The sequence below is a fragment of the Setaria viridis genome, chromosome 5 (genome assembly GCF_005286985.2).
Source record: "Setaria viridis chromosome 5, Setaria_viridis_v4.0, whole genome shotgun sequence".
Lineage (NCBI taxonomy): Eukaryota > Viridiplantae > Streptophyta > Magnoliopsida > Poales > Poaceae > Setaria > Setaria viridis.
This window is the reverse complement of record NC_048267.2, coordinates 33,482,548-33,501,176: the sequence shown is the minus strand read 5'-3', so window position 1 is coordinate 33,501,176 and position 18,629 is coordinate 33,482,548. Positions and strand designations below refer to the sequence as shown.

The following is an 18,629-nucleotide window of genomic DNA, read 5'->3' as shown; positions in this document are numbered from 1 at the left end:
GGCTACTGGTGATCTGGTCTATGACTGATTTCTCCTCGGTCGCGTTGCTTCTTCGGACGTAAAAGCTTACTCCAGCGAAAAGCATCAGTTGGCAGCACACACATCTGAATGTGAAAGGCCAAAGGACAGATCCGAGGAAAGGCTACCACAAGAGTCAATCATTCATTCGTGTCCAAAGAGATCGTCTTCAGAACCAACACGGATAGATTTTTGTCTGGTGAGCTGACAACATCAACCGTTCCTATCATGTACTACTGGTACCTTGGCTCCTGTCAGGCCGACTACCTCGATCGGGACCTGTGTGAGGTTGGTGTAGCCTAGCCTTTCTAGCGGTACGTCACTGCAGGAGTGCAGGCGTTGGATCAACGTCATTCCGTCCTAGTACTAGATCCGAGGCAGATATGAACTCGAGGAATTTCGGAATCATGGAGGGAGTAGTTCCTCTTTGAGCCCAGTGTTGTTGCCTGATGAAAAGGACTCATGCTTTGCGAATTGCAATATGGTTCCACAAATTCTCCGAGCAATAGACCCGTGTTTATTACCATGCCAATCATATCATTGCGAACAGCTTCTGAGGTGTGACAATAATTGTTGAAAGAATTACCGCGTATAATGTACTACCTCCATTTTTACGTGCTAGTCCATCAACTCGTGCTCCCGCACAAGCTAATTTTTTAAAAACTATTGTATTTAAAAATTATTTAGAAATTGAACTCCTAGCAAATAAATCAAAATTGTTTATCTACTACTCTCTCATTTTTTCAATACTTCAACATAATACTTATATAGATGTGTACTTATCTTTTGTCCAGTTCTGATTAATTTTTAATTAATAATTACTCTATACATTTTTTCATCCACATTCATACTTCTTTATTTTGTATCACACCTCCTCCTATTGTGTTTAGTATAAAAATCAATATTTTTCATCACTTCCTCACATACATATATAAATGGTCTACATGATGACACTCATCATGCGTATAAATCTTAACTTAGTATTTCTATATGAACAATGATATAAATAGGTAATTTAGAATCATATATTAGTTTATTTTTGGGCATTTCTGTGTGATGCACGTGAAGATAATGGTTAAGATTTAGGTGCTACTTTATGTGATTTTTAATAATGACATACGTGGGTATAAATTTAGAATGACATTTTAAATTATGCTTTATAATGATATGCATGGGTAAATTTGATGAAGATTATAGAGTTACTTTAGATTATTTTTATAATGGGAGAGCTCGGTAATTTAAATATAGGTTTAAAGTTTATTTTAGAATATTTTCATAATGATAGCGATGGGTAATTTTTTAATAATATAATAGCCAATGACTATGATTATTAGAGTTTAAATGATTGATATTTGATGTTTCTAATTTTTGTGAGAATTTTTAGGATTTATTTTTTTAGCTTGTCTCGTGAAAACTAATGCGGCGTCTCCAATGGAAAAAAATGAGGTCACATTGCTACAATACTATTATCTTAAGCTACCTCTCATTTGTTAAATATTCAAACACAATACTTATATAAATATCTTCATCCGATTGTAATGGATTTTAGTTATAATCTTTAAATTTTCAATTTGTATCATAGGTATGCGCTTGAATTTGTTTAATGGACCCTAAGTTTGAGTTACAATTTTAAATGGTGATACACGTCATGAGTATAAATCTTAATTATTATATCGTATATCAATAGTGTAAGAAATAGATGATTTAGAATCATATATTGATGTATATTTTTGAATAAGGTGATTTGGATCCAAATGTAGGGCTAACTCATGTTATTTTTAATAATAGCATATGCAAATTTAAGAGATTGCTTTAAGTTATTTTTTTTAAAATATTAAAGTGCGGTTGTTTCTTCCAACCGTTGTGGTTGTTTTGCAAAAAAGTTCCTCAACTTTTTCGTAGTCAACCTGTAGACCGTGGAATATGTCTTGACGATTTTTCAAAAAGTTCCCCAAACTTTACTGCAATTGGCCGTCGAAGCTCCCGCGGCGTGCGCCTGCGCCACGTGCGGCGCGGACCGGTGCGCCCGCGGTGGCTACGAGCTCCTTGCTGCGGTGGGGACCGGGTCGAACAGCGACAGCGATGATGGAGGGGAGTAGTCCGCGTCTGCGAGCCGCGCCGCCGTCGCGAGGGGCGTGGGCAAGCTGCTGCGGCGGCGGAAAGGGAGGGTGAGCAAGTACCGCAACGGCGGCCATGAGGCAAGTGGGCGGCGAAGATCCGCGACCCACATCGTGCCGTGTGCAAGTGGCCCGGCACCTTCGACACCGCCGAGGACGCCACACACGCCTACGATATCGCCGCTGTCGAGTTCTGGGGCCGCCGCGCCAAGCTCAACTTCCACTACAACGCGGCCCCCGCGCTCGCACCTTCCTGGGTGCCGACCTCAATGTACCACCTGCTGCAGCTGCTGCCCGAGAGCCTGCACGAGACCTGCGGGTTGAATGCATCCTCGGCGGTGCACGTGGCTCTTGCGACGGCGGCGCCGGCCGGGCAGCACGGCGTGAGGCCGGTGCCGAAGGAGCAGAACATCTAGGACGGGCTGAACGAGATCATGATGATGGTGATGGCAATTTCTGGCTGTCCATGCCATGATCGTCACATTCCCCTCTTATTTTCACTTTCGTTGCTTAGCAGATAATGGTGGTCAGCTACCCTCTGGTCTGTCGTCAATCACCAGCCAGCCATCGCTTTCATACGGTTTTCCACTAGCTTTTGGGCTTTGACCACGCCTCCACACCCATACGAAACGACTAGCTAGAGTGATGTTGATCTACTGTCGCTCGACCTGGCAGCTGCTCACTCAGGCTGCACGTCCTACCTGCCACCTGGGCCTAAGGGGTGAAGGAGGGAGGAGAAAGAGGAAAGGAAATAAGGGGCTGAGTGCCTCCTTGCAGTCAACCAAGTAGAGCCATATGCCAGCGAGGGCATGGTGCCAGGGAGGAGGGGTGCAGCGGCAGTCGGCGGGCAACGCAAATAGAGGCGGAGGCTGGGACCTCACACCCTCCTCTCAATGACGTCCATTCCCTTCAGATCCGGAACTAAGGCCTCCACATCTAGCAATTGAGGTATCGATTTTGTACTTGATTGGAATGATTTTGGAGTGGATTATAGAAGGGAGGTGGATGGAAACGAGAAGAAGAGGAGAATGCACTCCTACTCATGGCGGCCAGAAGCACTGTGGCCTAGCGCTCGAAGCGAGAACAAGGCTAGGCACGGGGAGGATGAGCACTTGCCTGGACGATGGCGAGGACAGCAAGATGCGCAGCGCTTGGGCGACGGCAAGGATGGGGTAAGATGCGGGTGGTGCTGATGGACGAAAAGGCAGCGACTGGCTGGATGGCGATGAGTACGGGGAAATCAAATGAATGGATAGAGCGGAGGTTAAGCGGTGATTTTTTTTATTTCCATGTGTGGATCCCACGTAATAAACAGATGGCATCAAACCACCCACAAATATCTTCTACTACTATACTGGGACAATGCACCAACATATTGTGAAGTGAAGACAACATATTAGGAACAAGAGAATAATAACGTTAGAGCAGGTAAGGATCTGTAGCAACACACGGGCATTTCTGCTAGTTTTTTAAAATATCAGTGGTGGAAAATTCAGTTACAAATTTAGGGAGTTATTTTAAATATTTTTTATAATGACATAAGTGGGTAATTTTGATGAAGATTAGAGGTTACTTTAATTTATTTTATATAATGGTAGATGGGTAATTTAGATATAAATTTAGGGAGTTAGTTTAGGCTATTGTCATATGTGGGTAATTTTTTTGAAAATATAATAGATCCAATGGCTATGATGATTTGAGTCTACCGATTAATGATTAGATGTTTTGCTTTTTTTAAGAATTTCTTTGATTTCTCTTTTTTTAAGTGTCCACCGTCCTAAGTGGCTTCACCTAAAGACTTCAAAATAAGCCTCCAATTAGCAATAGTAAGATTGGTGTTGGGTCGTTAGTTAGTCTAAAATACGACAAACGTTCAATAATGAATTGGGAATAGCTTTCCTCAACCTAGATTCTTGAAATTTATCCCCCACCAATTTACTCTGCTATCCCCCAAACTTATATCTGTTTACACTTCCACTTTGTTATATGATGTGTCGTGAGCAACTAATACTAGCTGAGAAACAAAATCCTTCGACTGAAGTTCCACTTAGATCCTCCCAACTTATAATTATAAGTTGTAATAGCTAACCGAGCTAGCTTATACTCCCTCCGTTCTATTTTACATGTTATATTAGGTTTGTTCTAAGTCAAACTTGTCCAACTTTAACTAAATTTATATAAAAATATAACAATATCCACAATAGTGCATGTATATGGTAGTGCACATATCAAATTTGTTTCATTAAATTCGTCATGGGATATATTTTGATAGTGTAGTACAAATGTTGTTATATTTTCTACAAATTTGGTCAAAGTTGGACAACTTTGACTTAGGACAAACCTAATATGGTATGTAAAAAATTAGAGGGGTAGCTTTTGTAAAATGGACAGTTATATTCCATTGGATCTACTTTTTGGACTACTAGTTGACTTACCAAACATAATTTAAGTTATGATATGATGAAATTTTTGTACCGTTCAAGTTGTTAGGGTAGAGCAACGTAATCTAAAACATTTCAATATTTTATAATAAAAAATAAAATGACCGGAGAGACTCCCCCACAAATTTTGTAAATCGTTGCTGAACAATGTAAGTCCTATCATATTTGCAATTCATAATGAACCCGGGTTTCATCTCTATAACACAACAACAACACAGCCTATCAGTCTCAAGCAAGTTGAGGTAGGCTAGAGTTGCAACCTAATAAGAACCACAGATCAGAGTACGGTCTCTAGAACTTACAAAAATAAATGAATTCTCTGTTACCACTTAACTTGGTGCATGTGAAAATGCACAACCTGTATTTACGCCAACGATGGATAGAGGCGTAATTGCGTTCTACGCGGCTCAGGTAGCTTCCTTTCTAGCGTCAGCGAATCACCACCGTACATGTTTACAGGCCATCTAGCACCTCCCGCCGCCGCCGCCGCCGCGGTCTCGTCCCATGCGTCCGACGCCGGCGCTCGCCGCTGGCGGACGGACGGTCGCGAACCTCCTCTCCGCCACGGAGTGGATGCTGCCGTCCCCGGCCAGCCAAGTCCACACCATCTCCGTCTTTCCCTCCCAATCCCAGTCACCCACCCCTCGTCACGAGTTCGCCTTCTCCAACCTCACCACGTCGCTCGGGAAAGGCGGCGGCAAGGGGGTACAGGTTGGGAGTTCTAGGTTCCACGTGGTGCGCGACGACCTCCTCCACCCGCTCGCCAACGGCAACAAGGCGCGCAAGCTCGATGCGCTCCTGCCCCTCCTCCGCCGCCACGGCGCCACTGACATCGTCCGTTCCTTCACCACGGCGGCACTGCTTTTCCTGTTTTTGGCATCCCATTTTCTGATATGTTGGTAATGCTCACTGTTCCAATTGCAGGTTACGTGCGGGGGTTGCCAGAGCGCCCATGTCGCCGCAGTCGGTTAGTCCAATGACTCTGTTCGATTCCGATGTATCCCTGCAAATTTGTTTTATTGCTTTACATACCACGTTCATCTGATATCTCGATTCATACGCTTAATGCAAATTTGACCACTTGAATCGCTTGTTCCATTTATTACAGATTTGCATACTGTTCACGTGCTTAAATCCAAATTTTGTTTCTTGACAAGCTTTTTCATTTAAATGGTTTCTCCATGTACCGTTTTAATTTCTTTACTTTATTGACAATGTAGTTTCTCACTGTGTATCAGCTGTTCATTGTGCCGAATGGGGTATCAGGCCACATATACTGCTGAGAGGCGAGCAACTGGATGTTCCCACAGGGTATAATCTGATCTCTTTGATGTTCGGCAATGTGACATATGCCTCGCGGTCAGTGTATGCCCAAAGAGATGAGATGCTTTATGAGCACGCCACAAAGGTTGCTGGTAGTAATGGTACAGTCATGTGGGCTGATGATATTGTTGGAGAGGATTTGGTTGTAGATGAGGACACCACTGATGGAAATTGTTCAAGAAGAGTAATGATTGTTAAGGAAGGGGCTGGTACGGTTCAAGCGCTGCTAGGTAAGAGGGATTGCTTCTGGATTGTTTCCATCTTTCATTCATGACTTCACATGCTTTTTTTATTGCCAAAAGAAGATGATAAGCTCGTGTTCTAATTTATGCATATTTGGCTGATTCCATTATATTCAAGCTATGTTTCATCAGGACTGAAATTCAATTCTGAGCATTAATAGATCAGTATGTTCCAGTATGTTGCCCAGAATATGTTGATTATTTACGCCTGTCCTGAGATTTGTAAAAAGAAAAGTTTTACTGAACCCTGAAAGAGAAAGAGATCATGCAACTTTTCACATGCTTTATTGTCTCTTCAGGTGTCATGCGGCTAGTGGACTATCTTTCTGGTTTGACGTTATTTGGACAGGACGAGAAAGTTCATATCGTGGTAGATTCTGGAACGGGCACAACAGCTATGGGGTTAGCTCTTGGAGCGGTATGTCTAGGGTGCGTTTGATACAACTGCATATGCTGATTGTCATCACACAAGAGCAAGTAAAATATCCTTGTCCTGATAGAAACGAGATTTTAAAAGTTATTTATCATTTAAAAGTTATTTATCCTTGTCCTGATACTTCTTTTTATTAAAAAAATGAATGTTGGAGATACTTCTCAAACATCTAGAGCACAAAAATAAAAATGATAGAAGCTCTTATATTTTTTACAGCAAGAAAAGAGGGATAGGAAAGACCAAACCAAGACAACTGTTGGTACTTACATTTTTATTCCCAATGATTTCTCACTACAGTAGGCACATGGCTGACCTGAACTTGCCATTTAACCGGAAGTTTTACATCCAAGATTTGTGAAAAAATGGGGAAAGGGTGGTGCTGCTACAAATTCTATTGCATCAAGAATCTAAAACTGTGCCAGTTCTGATTTTCATCAAAGAATCACCCGAAGTTGTTATTCCTGTTCTCTCCACCATCTTTGCTACATATCACATCACATCTCCTCCTCATGCAGACTCCAGTGGAGGGTTACTGCTGTCATGCTTGCTGACACACTTGAAAGGTACAGACAACAAGAGAAGTCCCTTGTATCTGATTTTGAAAAGCTTTACCCTGGATTTTTCCACGGAATGGTGGAAATTGATACTCATGGCAGTCTAGTTCAATGGGTGGAGCGCTTTTCACCTAGAAGGTAACGTTGCTTTTTTACTTGTTATTTGTTCAATCCTATTTAAAGTCACTGAAACTTCTAAAAACTTTTGACAAAACCGAGCAACATACAAGAGGAACTAGGTGGCATTGTAAATAAGAAATAGGCACACCGCTCCCACCAATAGATCTATTTTCAGTCCTGAACACTTCATAAAACTGATATGTTTTACAGTATAAAGGATTGTGTGCTGGTAGCATTCTTGGTATTTCTGAAATTTGATTGTAGTTTCATTCAACAGATGACATTCATTGCAGTTTATGGGTATCCATCTATTACTTGCAGTGGTATCCATCTACTGCTTGCAGTGGTAATTGGTATCCCGATTGTGATTGAGGATACCTATCCACCTTAACTCTGAAAGGAATCAACATTAAGTGTACTCTATTTTGGTGAACGAAACAGTCATTTTCATGTGTTTGGACGGTGGAACAAAGAAACTTCTGACTTTTTTTTCACAGAACTATCAATACCTTTCACCTTTTCCCTTCAGATTTGGCAAGGTGCTGGATGGTGAGATCGCGATGTGCCGCCAGGTCGCTCAGCAGACCGGCATCCTGCTGGATCCGATGTACACCCTGGCCGCCTGGGAGCAAGCCGTGGATCTGTGCCGTCGAGACAGTGAGGCCAAAGTGGTGATGATCCATACGGGCGGCACCCTTGGCCTCTTCGGGCTGGCGCAGAGGTACTCGCCACAGTTCACCACAGGCGAGCAATCCTAAGATAATGTTGATATGCAAGTGTGCAGGTGCGTCGTACAAAAGTATGAAAGTTCGGGTGGCATGGGCTCTGCTGTACTAGTGATGTTTGACTCAAAAGTACTAATGGGTTGTTTGGTTCCTCAGACTTACTTTTACACCTGTCACATCGAATATTTAGATAGTAATTAAGAGTATTAAATGTAGACTATTTACAAAACCTATTACACAGTTGGAGACTAAACGGTGAGACGAATCAATTAAGGCTAATTAGTTCATGATTTGACAATATGATGCTACAGTAGATATTTGCTAATGATGGATTAATTAGGCTTAATAGATTCATCTTGTCGTTTAGCCTCCATATGTGCAATTAGTTTTATAATTAACTCATATTTAGTCCTCCTAATTAGCCTCCGAATATTCGATGTGACACGGATTAAATTTTAGCTCGAGGAACCAAACGACCCTTAAAAGCCGTTCTCTTTTTCCCTTTGCCCTGTGCGCAGTGCGCCACTTTGTAAAAGAGAATGGATCGTGGTAATGATTTCATTTGGAAACTGACATCATGATTCATATAATTCATATATGGTTATGTCCGCCACTTTTATCCGTAGCGATTCGATCACACCCCGCAGAGGAGGAAGTATGGGCGCACATCACATGTCGGCCATTGGGCCGCCCCGCATGGTGGCCACAGAGGAAGTGACCGGCCAAGTTTATGAGTCAGTTCATCAAAAAGAAAACAAAATGGAGAAAAAAAACTGAATCGGTGAACGTTTGTCGGCTGGCAGTATACCGAATGACCGCTTTGAATACCGAATCAGTTCCTGGGCTGTTGTTCTTTTGAATACTGTGCAGCTTCAGGCTTATTTCTTGATTCTTGATGATATTATGGACAACTCTCATACTAGGCGAGACTTCCAAAGGTTTGCCAACTGAATTGTTGCTCTGTCTAAAGATGGCTCAACTATTCATAGGAGTTTTTATTCTTGTACTGCAACTAAAGAAACGTAGGCTTAAATGCTTGTTCAAATGGGAAAGTGTTTTCTTTTTCAGTTTTTTATCAACTTCTGATACCACTATTATCGGAGGGATAGTGTTTCATTGAAAGCAGATGCTATCAGATTTTTTTTTGGGGAAATATTATCAAGTTATTGACTGGATGATTTAGAGCTAGCACCATGATTTGAACATGCAGATTAATATTTTTTGCATTCTAGTCCATTCGTTAAGTCCGATCGTCAAGTTATACTTATTATTATCAGTACTCGGAGCAGGCTGGCCTCATTGCTATATAAATGATGGACTTGTGCTCCATAGCCAAATTTCACGGATCTTTAGACGTTATTTTTTTTTGGAAAACCCTGCTATGTTGATCTACTGGACTTATTCAATGAGGCAATTATTATACTCAAATTGGTGTTATTTTAGGTCAAGTTTGGCATGGAACATAATTTTGTTACTACACATCTAGGTTGAGTTTCGGACTACTTCATAAGAGTTGCTAGATCAAATTACAACAAATGAAGGGCGCAAACAAGTATATTGTACAAGTGTATGTCACCTGATTACGAATATTCACGTCATATCATACTATGTGCTCCTGGTACCTTGCAGAAAAAAATATTACAATTTCGTACTTTTTACTCTACTAGTAAATTTGCTCGTGCGTTGCAATGGGACGTAAGAGTGGTGAAGCAACCATAATGGTAACGCACGTGGTATAGCTAGAGATCCATACTCAGTTGGAGTGGTGACATTTAAATAAGAAACATATAAGTACCACTTATTTTGCTTTCTAGGGGTCGTGTTCATTTAGGTTTCTTCAATTTCATCCATGTCTTTCTACATTTCTATCATGTATTGTTGGACCCTAGATATCTTAGACCTTGTTTAGTTCACCCCCAAATTTCAACTTTAGCACTATGCAAAAAGAAGATTCCTCATCACATCAAACTTGCGGTATATGCATGGAGTACTGAATGTAGACGAAATCAAAAACTAATTGCACAGTTTTGTTGTACTTTGCGAGAGGAATCTTTTGAGCCTAATGAGTCAATATTTGGACAATAATTCATAAATACAAACGAAATGCTACAGTGTTGCTACAGTAATTTGGGCACCCCAAAGTTGGGCAACTAAACAAGGCCTTATTAAAATAGGCTGCCAAATGCAATTTTGGTACAAATAGACATAAAGAGGAACTTAGTAAGATAACATTAGATATATTTTCAAAGTACAAATTGAATTATACTGTATTGAAAAGCTCGTCAAGATGATTTAAGACCTTCCTGGGATCATATTACGTGCATGCCCGTAAGCTTTTTCGGAGTCCCATGAAAAAACAAGCAAAACATTTTTGCATCCCTAGTTTCGTAGTAACATGGGCATGTATGTTGTACGTAGTACGCAATGGCCTTGTAAAAGCCCATGACTCCCACACATGGAGCCAGTCTCGTACGAGTCTACGCTGGTTGCTGCGCATACATGTACTGCTTTACGCTGGCCAGCACATGCGGTCAGCCCAGCGGGGCTTAGCAGTACTGGCAGGCCACCACCAGCGACACGTGGAGAAGTAAATACCGCTCGTTCATATTTCTGTTCGCGTGTGGCTTGGATCCGTGGCGCCTCTGCTTCCCTCCGCCGCCTGCCTGCCGCCGAGCGCAGACTGCGGCGTCTTTTGTAAAATATGACGACGGTTGGTCCCAGAACCGCGGGTACTATTTAGTTAAATAATTATGACGGTTGGAAGAAACAATGTTAGGTAGAGATTTACGTGCAATTGACGAAAGTTTGAATTCTGTGCAGTTACCATCGCATTGTAGAATACAAGACAGCGTACTATTCCTTCTACTAGCCAAAAAGAAGTGCTACGCGCAATGTGTTTTCACAGTCGCTATAGCATATCAGTATATCACCCTACCCCCAACTTGCTTGGAAAAATGGAACTAAATGAGGTGATTGTTGCTTTAGCGTATTGTTCATCAACGTGTAAAAATCTGGGCACTGAATTCCTGCTATTGTTAAAAACCTGGGAACTGAAATTCTGCTATTGTTAGAAACCTGGAAACTAAATTCCTGCTACTGTTAATACTTGCATCAACTTCACAGCTGCTTTAGCATATCCATGTAAGAATGCAGATCTAGCCTCCAGGCGAAGTGTGATGTCAGATGCTAATAGCAACAGTTGTGTTCATTCATAGAAAGTGTTTGTGTGCATGTTTTAGTGATGTTCCATTTGACTGTTTCTTTTCGTGATTGGTAACCTTACTCTGGAGTTTAAGATTTTCACTAGCTGCAAAAATTCTTTTAACCTGTTACAAGGTCGCATGTGCTCTGCTACTGTCTGGTAAGAGTTTGGATGATCATGTTGAAGTGAAGCAAATACTAGTAGAAATGGGTGTTTACTTCCAAATTCAGGTATATTGGTCATCTTAATAGTACACATTTTGGGTTCTTGAACATGTTTGTTTTTTCCTGGGCACACTTTTGCATTAAATGTTAATAAATCATATTTTCCTTTCAGGATGATTACCTAGACTGTTTTGGTGATTCAGATGTTATCGGCAAGGTAAGTTCAGTATACTTTCCTATGATACTATCAAAGTTCTTTGTTTTTTATTTCCAAAGCATTTTTTGGCAGATTGGAATTGACATTGAAGACTTCAAGTGCTCCTGGCTATTTGTTGAAGCACTTCAGCGTGCCATGAAATATAATCTTTGTCTGATATATGACTAGAACACGCTATCTTAATGTCCGCATACCATTTACAGGAAAATTATGGGAAATCAGATCCTGCTTGTGTAGCACAAGTGAAGTCTCTGTACAAAGAACTCGATCTTGAGGTTGATATTTAGCAAATATTTGGTGACTTACACTTCATATATAAGTAGTTGCTAGTATTTCTGTGTCCAACCCTTTATGTATAAATCACAAATACCATGCTTGACATTTTTTTTACTTCTTCGCTTCCTGAGGGTTTTTTGAGTACGAAAGGAAGAGCTATGAAAATCTGATCTGACATTGAAGCACAACCCGATGAAACAGTACAAGCGGTGTTGAAGTCCTTTCTACACAAGATCTACAAGAGGAGGAAGTAGTGGCATATTCTCTCAGCATGTTAATAAGTATGGTAGAATCATTTGGGTTCTCTGAACTTGTTGTTCACCTTTGTCAATAAATAAGAGCACGTCCCAGACAAAAATGAAAGCAGCAAAAAAGCACAGGTGTTTTCATTGTTCTGCAATAATCCGCATCGGCCAATGTAACCAATATACTAAACAGTTAACCAGATGGACACTATATCTTTTTGCATGTGTTTCAATACACTGTCTAAGAAATTGTACAATAACTAAAAAGAGAAAACTAGTTCCTTTTTTATTATTATACAAGGGGAAGAATACGTATAAGAGCATTTAAGCTATTGTTACAGCTATCCTGTTCCGTTAGTAGAAAGGGTTGCTAAACATTCCCTTCCTTCACTGCATCTGTCTCCTGCATATTGCATAGTGATGGAGCTGACAAACTTCAAAACTAATGCTCTGTACATCAAACCTCTTAAGTCCTAACTGTCTAAACGCACTCTGATCACTGCCAATACTCCATGATACTCCATATCTCTGTAGCTGCATCTGCAAATACTATCTGCTAATGAGGCTGGTACCGATTATGAACAGTATCTGACCCGTCAAAACGGTGAGTACAAGATTGTGTAAACATTTTGTTAAAAGTTAACCAGCAGCTGAGCCGATTTCGGTGGGCCAATGGTTCCTTGCTCCAACAGATGCATGGCCGCACTATATGAGAACTTTCTGGCAAATAGAAAACATGGAACGGAGGTACCATTGCATTGGCACCACTCTGTCCTGTGCTCCATTTCATAGTTGACATGGTTGATACTCTACAAAAATATTCACAACAAACTATAAGTTGATGAACACAATGTTTCTCTACGATAAGTGGCCCGTCATAAAGTAAACCATATAAGGCTTGAATTTGCATGCACATTGCTATCAGGCATCAGCGACTAATTCTAACACGCAGGCACAAATTCTGAATCTGACTATTTGTTTATTCTGAAATAATGGATGCCAGATTCTTGTAACACAGTTCAATATGCTTTATGACCATTATAGCTGGAATGGAATAGGAATATAAGCTTAAATGATTTAAGTCCCCTAAACTTTCACACAATAGACATACAGAACAAAATCAAGAGCTTACCTTGATAGCACTGATATGCTCAGGGCTAGACGTATCATACTCAAATTTCATAGGATGCCAAGTCATTTTGTCTTTTGGATTTGATGACTGGTTCCATGAGGTATAGGTCAAAGTTCTTCTCTCCAGTTCATCTTCAAGACCTTTGATCTAGAATATCAAAACAATGTGCCAACCATTATGAATCTGTGTGATAATTATACTGGTTCCAGCTTTGAGATTTATGGAAGTAATAACAAAGCTTACAGAAAATAATGTCTGCACATAGTGTTCATCCGGAATACAATCATGCTCCTGTAGAACTGCTCCTTTCTGAAAGGTTAAGCGTAGACATAATGTCTGAGACAGAAAACTAATGAACAAGAAACCTTAAGTGCTATGAGCAACAGCTAGAGGTTCACATTTTCCTTTTGCAACCATATACATAAGTATGTCATATCAGATCTACTTCATCTGTATACATGCTTGAGAATACGTGAAAAGAACATACAAAACTGAAACTTTACAAGTACCTGGTTTCTCCGTAAATTGAACCCTAATCGTCTCTGCAAGGAAAGTGAATTACCATATGAGAACAATAATCAGACAAGAATATTCAATTTGAGGATCAGTTGTCCAATGCATGAAATAACTACTGATCAGGGGATGGAAAATGGATTGCCCATTGGATTGATTGAGGATCCAAAGAAACAAAAAGAAAGCATCTACCCAATATAAAACTTGCAGATTAGATCATTTACAGAATAATTCACATTGGTAAGATGAAATGAGTCGATTTACAAAGCATAGGAAGATCGTGCAGATCCATCCATGTTTATCACTACCTCTGACGCAAAATGAATTTCATTTTAGCTAAGACTGCACAGATCAAGGAAAGAATTGTTCTTATATATGATATTTTGCAATTACATTAAGATTGCCTTCTCGTCAATTGGACAATTAGATAATGTTACAAATCATAGTGGAGAGGAAACCATATTAGAATTGAGTTGCATAGAAAGTGGGAGGCAACAGGCACTGAATGCCAAATTTGGCACAAAACTTTATATGGGGACATTACGTACAAGGCCTAATAAAAGTGCACAAGAGTGAAGTAAAATAAAAACTTACAGCATTTGGCCTTCGTCCAAGCAACCTCTTGGTCACTACCATCTGCAGTGGTTAAAACCCCACAGAACTGTTACTCCCGCAGGCTGTTGAATGTGAAACCTATACTATTTGTGTTATGTTGGCACAAAACTAGTTATATTGGTGTAGTGTTTTGACAGCTTCACGTAAGATATAAGATCATAATAAATCTGCACTAGCCATAAGGAAATGGGACCAAGATCATGGTGCTGAACAAAACAGACACTAATCAAGTGGCATTCTTGTAGCTGTTGTATGAAGATGGTTCTGGATGTGTAGACTACGTAGAGTATCCCTGTTTGTGGAAAAGAAGACCAGAATATAGATCTCATAAAGCAACCGCAGATAAGTAACTAGACCATGAAAGCATTTGAGCAGCTTGCTTAGTACTTATCCAAATCAGCAATAGGACGCTAGCATTCTTGATTGAATCACAGGTGACCATATATTCAAACTAGGGAATCAAATTTCAAAAGAAGAGTCTTGGCATCCCATCTAATTCCAACAAAACAGTTACATCTACTTTTTTTTAACTAGTTGTAAGTTCAAGCACCCAAGGATCTAGCACTTACTAGAGCAATGAAGAGAAAATGAAACAGTAAAACAGGTGCATTGAAAAGTCCTTTGGTAATCACATTTCTTCAAGAAGGCCTCTATAAAGGCCAAATCAAGCTAAGAATACATCTTGGTGTCAGCATGAAGAGAATAACAACATACCTTACAATGTCTTCTGAATACTTGTAATACATTCTTGTCACGGACAACAACTTCAACATGTTTTCTGGTCAATACTACCCACTGAAATGAGTAGGTAGATGGACTCAAAATACAACTCTCAGTAGGTACTGAAATATCTATAAGAACAAGAAAGCCGAGAAACTACCTGAGATCCTTTCCTCCATTTATCCTTTGGAATGGCAGGAGACATGTTTTGATTATAACGCTTCTCTGTCTTGTCAACAAAACTGAAACACGAATTGACTACATTTGAGAAGAAATAATCTAAAATACTGCAGATCATGAGAATATTATAAGGAACAAATGAGAACTTGCATGTTTTTTTTTCCCAGTACCTGTCTACAAAACTTTTAGGTGAAGCCATCAAGTAAGTATATATGTAGCTGAAATTGTAGAGAGGAACACAGCTGCAGCAGGAAAAGGACAAGTATTGACATGTCAATATAGAAGCTGCAAACTTCAAATACACATAGTTATGCCGACAAAGGAAATCAAAATGCAATTGTGATATAGAGTCAGTAGCAAATATAATCAGAATGTAACTTGAGAAACTCTCTTTAAGCCCAGCGAGGAGGGGCACAATCAGGAGTGTGTTAGAACCCAACAAGGAAACCAAAAACAAGGATTCGCAGAATGCCTCCGCGGTTGCAAACTTACAATTATTTAAGGTACCATCACTTAGCAGATCCAAAAATTGTAAACAGTATCGTTAGCAAAGCGGGAAAGGAACGTCTAAATGCATGACTAAAGAATTTCCTGGTCCCAGTCAAGTTCACTTTTGAATTACCATTACCAAACATCTGTTAATGGTTATTAAATTGGTCACGCATTCCATCATGGACCACTTCACAGAATTTGAACTGGATGTACGAACAATATCAGTTAACACATGAGGGAAAAGTCAGAGAGCACCACCACCTACCTATCAGAGAGCAAAACAAAGCGCTGGTTCGCGGGATCCTGGAGCGCTGCGGCGAACAACATCTTCTCTGCCACGACCATGGTGTCTTCGCCCCACACCACCTGCGAGACAACCGTGTTGCGCCAAGTCAAAATAGCACCCCAGCCATGCCGCAAAGCGCCACACATCAAGAGGGGTAAAAGAAAAAAGGGAATCCAAATGGTCCACAACCTTGACGCTCCTCGCAAGTTGCCGCCCGTAGAAGTACGGCGATCCCGTGGTGGTGCGGTCGAGGTGGAACCCCGGCGCGGAGTGCACGTACACCGAGAACCTCCCCTCCTCGCCGTTCTGCGACAACAAACACGCGTCGATCAGGCCAGCAATCAATCCGGACAATAGATAGCTGAACGCGCAGCGCAACGGATGAACGGAAACGGATCGATCAGAGAAAGCCCCCGGTGCTTACGCGGAAGAAGGCGTCCCAGAGGAAGTCGAGAGGCACCCCCGCGCGGACGAGGAAGAGAAAGGCGACCTTGGCGGGCCCCGCGGCGGGCGGGACGCCCAGGAGGAGCTGGGCGCGGAGCAGCGCCACGAGGAGGAGCAGGAAGGACAGCGGCGCGGCGAGGCGGAGGCAGAGGCAGAGGCGCGCCCGCGCGCGGCGGCCCGCCGCCGGCGGGAGCGCCGCCACCGACCCCGACCGTTTCACCGGCATCGGCGGGCGGCGGCGGTGGAGGGGTGGGGTCCGGGCCTACTGCTGGGAGGAGGCCTCCGTGGCAGCTAACATTCTAACTGAAGCGACGAAAAGGCCGGGGAGGGCCCGGGAGGATGGAAGGGGAGCCCGCGCCGCGGCGGGGTTAAAGAGGAGGATGGGCGTTCACAACGAGAGAGGCCGAGGCGGGGGGGCTCGCGTGGCGTTTCGGCGCGGGCGCGCGGCGGAGGCGCGTGGGATAGACGACGGTGACGGGTTCGTGTGTACGGGCGGGGGCGGCTGCTGGTGGAGGCGGACGGGGAGCCGGGAACGGGGAGAGAGATGTGCCGTGGCCGCGGCTGTGGTGGTGGCGGGCGGTGGCGTTGCGCGGGTGGGTTTGCGTAAGCTTTCTGGTGCGTTCTCTCGGTTTCGGGCTTTCGGCCCCGTGACGCGCACGGCGTCCCTGTCCGGGTCCGCGGGTGGGTATGGCGCCGCTGCGGGGTGGGGGATACGCGGCGCGGCGGAGTGGGGCTGGAGGCCTGGGATCTGTATCTCGAATGCGGTTTCCAGGTGAAGGGGAGTAGGTAGGATTTGGCTTAGTATTTTTTTTAGATCAAGGGGTTCGAGGATCAGCGCGCGGGGATCTTTCAAAGGCCCCGTCGACGCGCTCCGGAGTTTCTCAGGCTTTTTGGCTTGGGCATATATGCCTTGTCGCGACCTGCTTTTTCGAGATGTCGTCGTGATTTTGGCACAAGGAAGAAATATGTACTATGTTAAAAAAAGAAAAAGGTGTTTGGTCTGCCCGGCTAAACTTTAGGGACTAGTCCCTAAATAGGGTGACTAAAAGTTGCTAAACTTTAGTCCCTTTAGTTCCCAAGGGGTTGCTTATAAGAACTAAAAAGAACATTGGACAGGATGTACCCCTTATTAATGCCTCGTGCCTCCCTCCCCCTCACCCCATCCCACCCGCCCGCCCACCCCCGCCATCCCCAGCATCCGCCCCACCCACTGGGAGGAGCCCCGCGAGGCCGCGCGTGGGGAGGCGCAGGGATGTGACGCAACCGCCGGCGTCCCAGGTGCAGCACGCGGCGGCGGCGGGGGAGGGGGACCACACGGCGCGGAGGCTGACATCGCCGGCGCCCATGAGGTTCCCAGCGAGGAGGAGGAGGCCCGCAGCATGCAGAGGTCGTCCAGGTGGCACGGCGCAGCTGCCGTTGTCGATAGCAGCGCGCGACAGGAGGAGTGTGGCCATGGATTTAGGGCTCAGTCATGGAGGAGTGGGAGAAGGAAAAAGGTAGAGGCAGGCAATGATTAGGGACAGTTTGATTTTTTCAACTTATTTAATATCCTTTAGTTACTAGAATCAAATATGGACTAAAGTTTAGTTTAGGCCTTACTCGTAGGAAATCCTAGAGGCTCCTTGAGAACCTTTGTGAGAATTGACAACCAGATACTTTTCCTGATTAAATCTATGCAGCAAGATTCGACGATAAATCGCGACCGCGTGTCTCTCCGATCTAGTCTAGGAGGTAGTACTACAAGTAGCAAAGAATTACCGACCGTCGGCCTCGAATCTCATCTCATGTTTACGAGTCAACCGGGAAGACAGCGAAGCAGGAGGAATCAACGGGCTAGTTGTCCTTTAACCATGGTTTTCACAATCGAACTAGAATGCTAGAGGACGGAGCAGACTTTATCGACGATGCAGCACTCGTGCCAGCACCCGCGATTCCGCGGGCGGCGGGCTATACAGCAACCATCCATGCCTCTCCCTGACCTCGAATTCCTGAACCCTGCCGGCAGGAACTGGAAGGACGAAGGAGTGCGCCCGTGGCTGTAAAGGAAGGGAAAGGCAAAATAGTGGCTGCGGTTCTGTTCTGCCCGCCGCGCCCTCGCGCCACTTGCGCTGTGCGACTCTGGAAGTCGTCGCCCACGCTTCGCGCGTTGCCGCTTCGGCCAGGCCAGGCC

General features: G+C 43.2%; 2 protein-coding genes and 1 pseudogene across 3 annotated transcripts; 2 read left to right on the top strand and 1 right to left on the bottom strand.

Annotated features, from left to right (window-relative positions):
• The first annotated feature begins 246 nt into the window (after positions 1–246).
• LOC117856463 (uncharacterized) lies at positions 247–2,736 on the top strand (annotated as a pseudogene).
• A 2,283-nt stretch (positions 2,737–5,019) lies between these two features.
• LOC117857301 (putative D-cysteine desulfhydrase 2, mitochondrial) lies at positions 5,020–8,546 on the top strand. Of its 2 annotated transcripts, none has more exons than XM_034739897.2 (6): positions 5,020–5,410; positions 5,501–5,543; positions 5,797–6,129; positions 6,441–6,570; positions 7,090–7,266; positions 7,778–8,546. In XM_034739897.2, exons 1-6 carry the CDS (start codon positions 5,081–5,083, stop codon positions 8,004–8,006), a joined length of 1,242 nt encoding a protein of 413 aa, XP_034595788.1. In that variant the 5' UTR covers positions 5,020–5,080; the 3' UTR covers positions 8,007–8,546. The 2 variants fall into 2 exon arrangements, with proteins under 2 accessions (XP_034595788.1, XP_034595789.1); XM_034739898.2 differs by having other exon boundaries at positions 5,021–5,410; positions 5,815–6,129.
• A 3,724-nt stretch (positions 8,547–12,270) lies between these two features.
• LOC117857302 (glycosyltransferase BC10) lies at positions 12,271–17,105 on the bottom strand. Its single transcript, XM_034739899.2, has 11 exons — positions 16,440–17,105; positions 16,205–16,321; positions 15,995–16,095; positions 15,408–15,479; positions 15,218–15,299; positions 15,052–15,132; positions 14,317–14,358; positions 13,719–13,751; positions 13,453–13,518; positions 13,210–13,356; positions 12,271–12,886 (listed from the first exon to the last, which is right to left on the bottom strand). Exons 1-11 carry the CDS (start codon positions 16,683–16,685, stop codon positions 12,710–12,712), a joined length of 1,164 nt encoding a protein of 387 aa, XP_034595790.1. The 5' UTR covers positions 16,686–17,105; the 3' UTR covers positions 12,271–12,709.
• Positions 17,106–18,629: the final 1,524 nt, after the last annotated feature.

Excerpts from the sequence above, each read along its gene's own strand:
- LOC117857301 (XM_034739897.2), top strand. The coding sequence starts at position 5,081 with ATGCGTCCGACGCCGGCGCTCGCCGCTGGCGGACGGACGGTCGCGAAC. Across the intron at positions 5,544-5,796 it reads CGCCCATGTCGCCGCAGTCG|TTTCTCACTGTGTATCAGCT; the intron begins GTTAGTCCAATG and ends TTGACAATGTAG. Across the intron at positions 6,130-6,440 it reads TACGGTTCAAGCGCTGCTAG|GTGTCATGCGGCTAGTGGAC; the intron begins GTAAGAGGGATT and ends TTGTCTCTTCAG.
- LOC117857302 (XM_034739899.2), bottom strand. The coding sequence starts at position 16,685 with ATGCCGGTGAAACGGTCGGGGTCGGTGGCGGCGCTCCCGCCGGCGGCG. Across the intron at positions 15,133-15,217 it reads AATGGAGGAAAGGATCTCAG|TGGGTAGTATTGACCAGAAA; the intron begins GTAGTTTCTCGG and ends TACTCATTTCAG. Across the intron at positions 14,359-15,051 it reads TATTCAGAAGACATTGTAAG|ATGGTAGTGACCAAGAGGTT; the intron begins GTATGTTGTTAT and ends TAACCACTGCAG.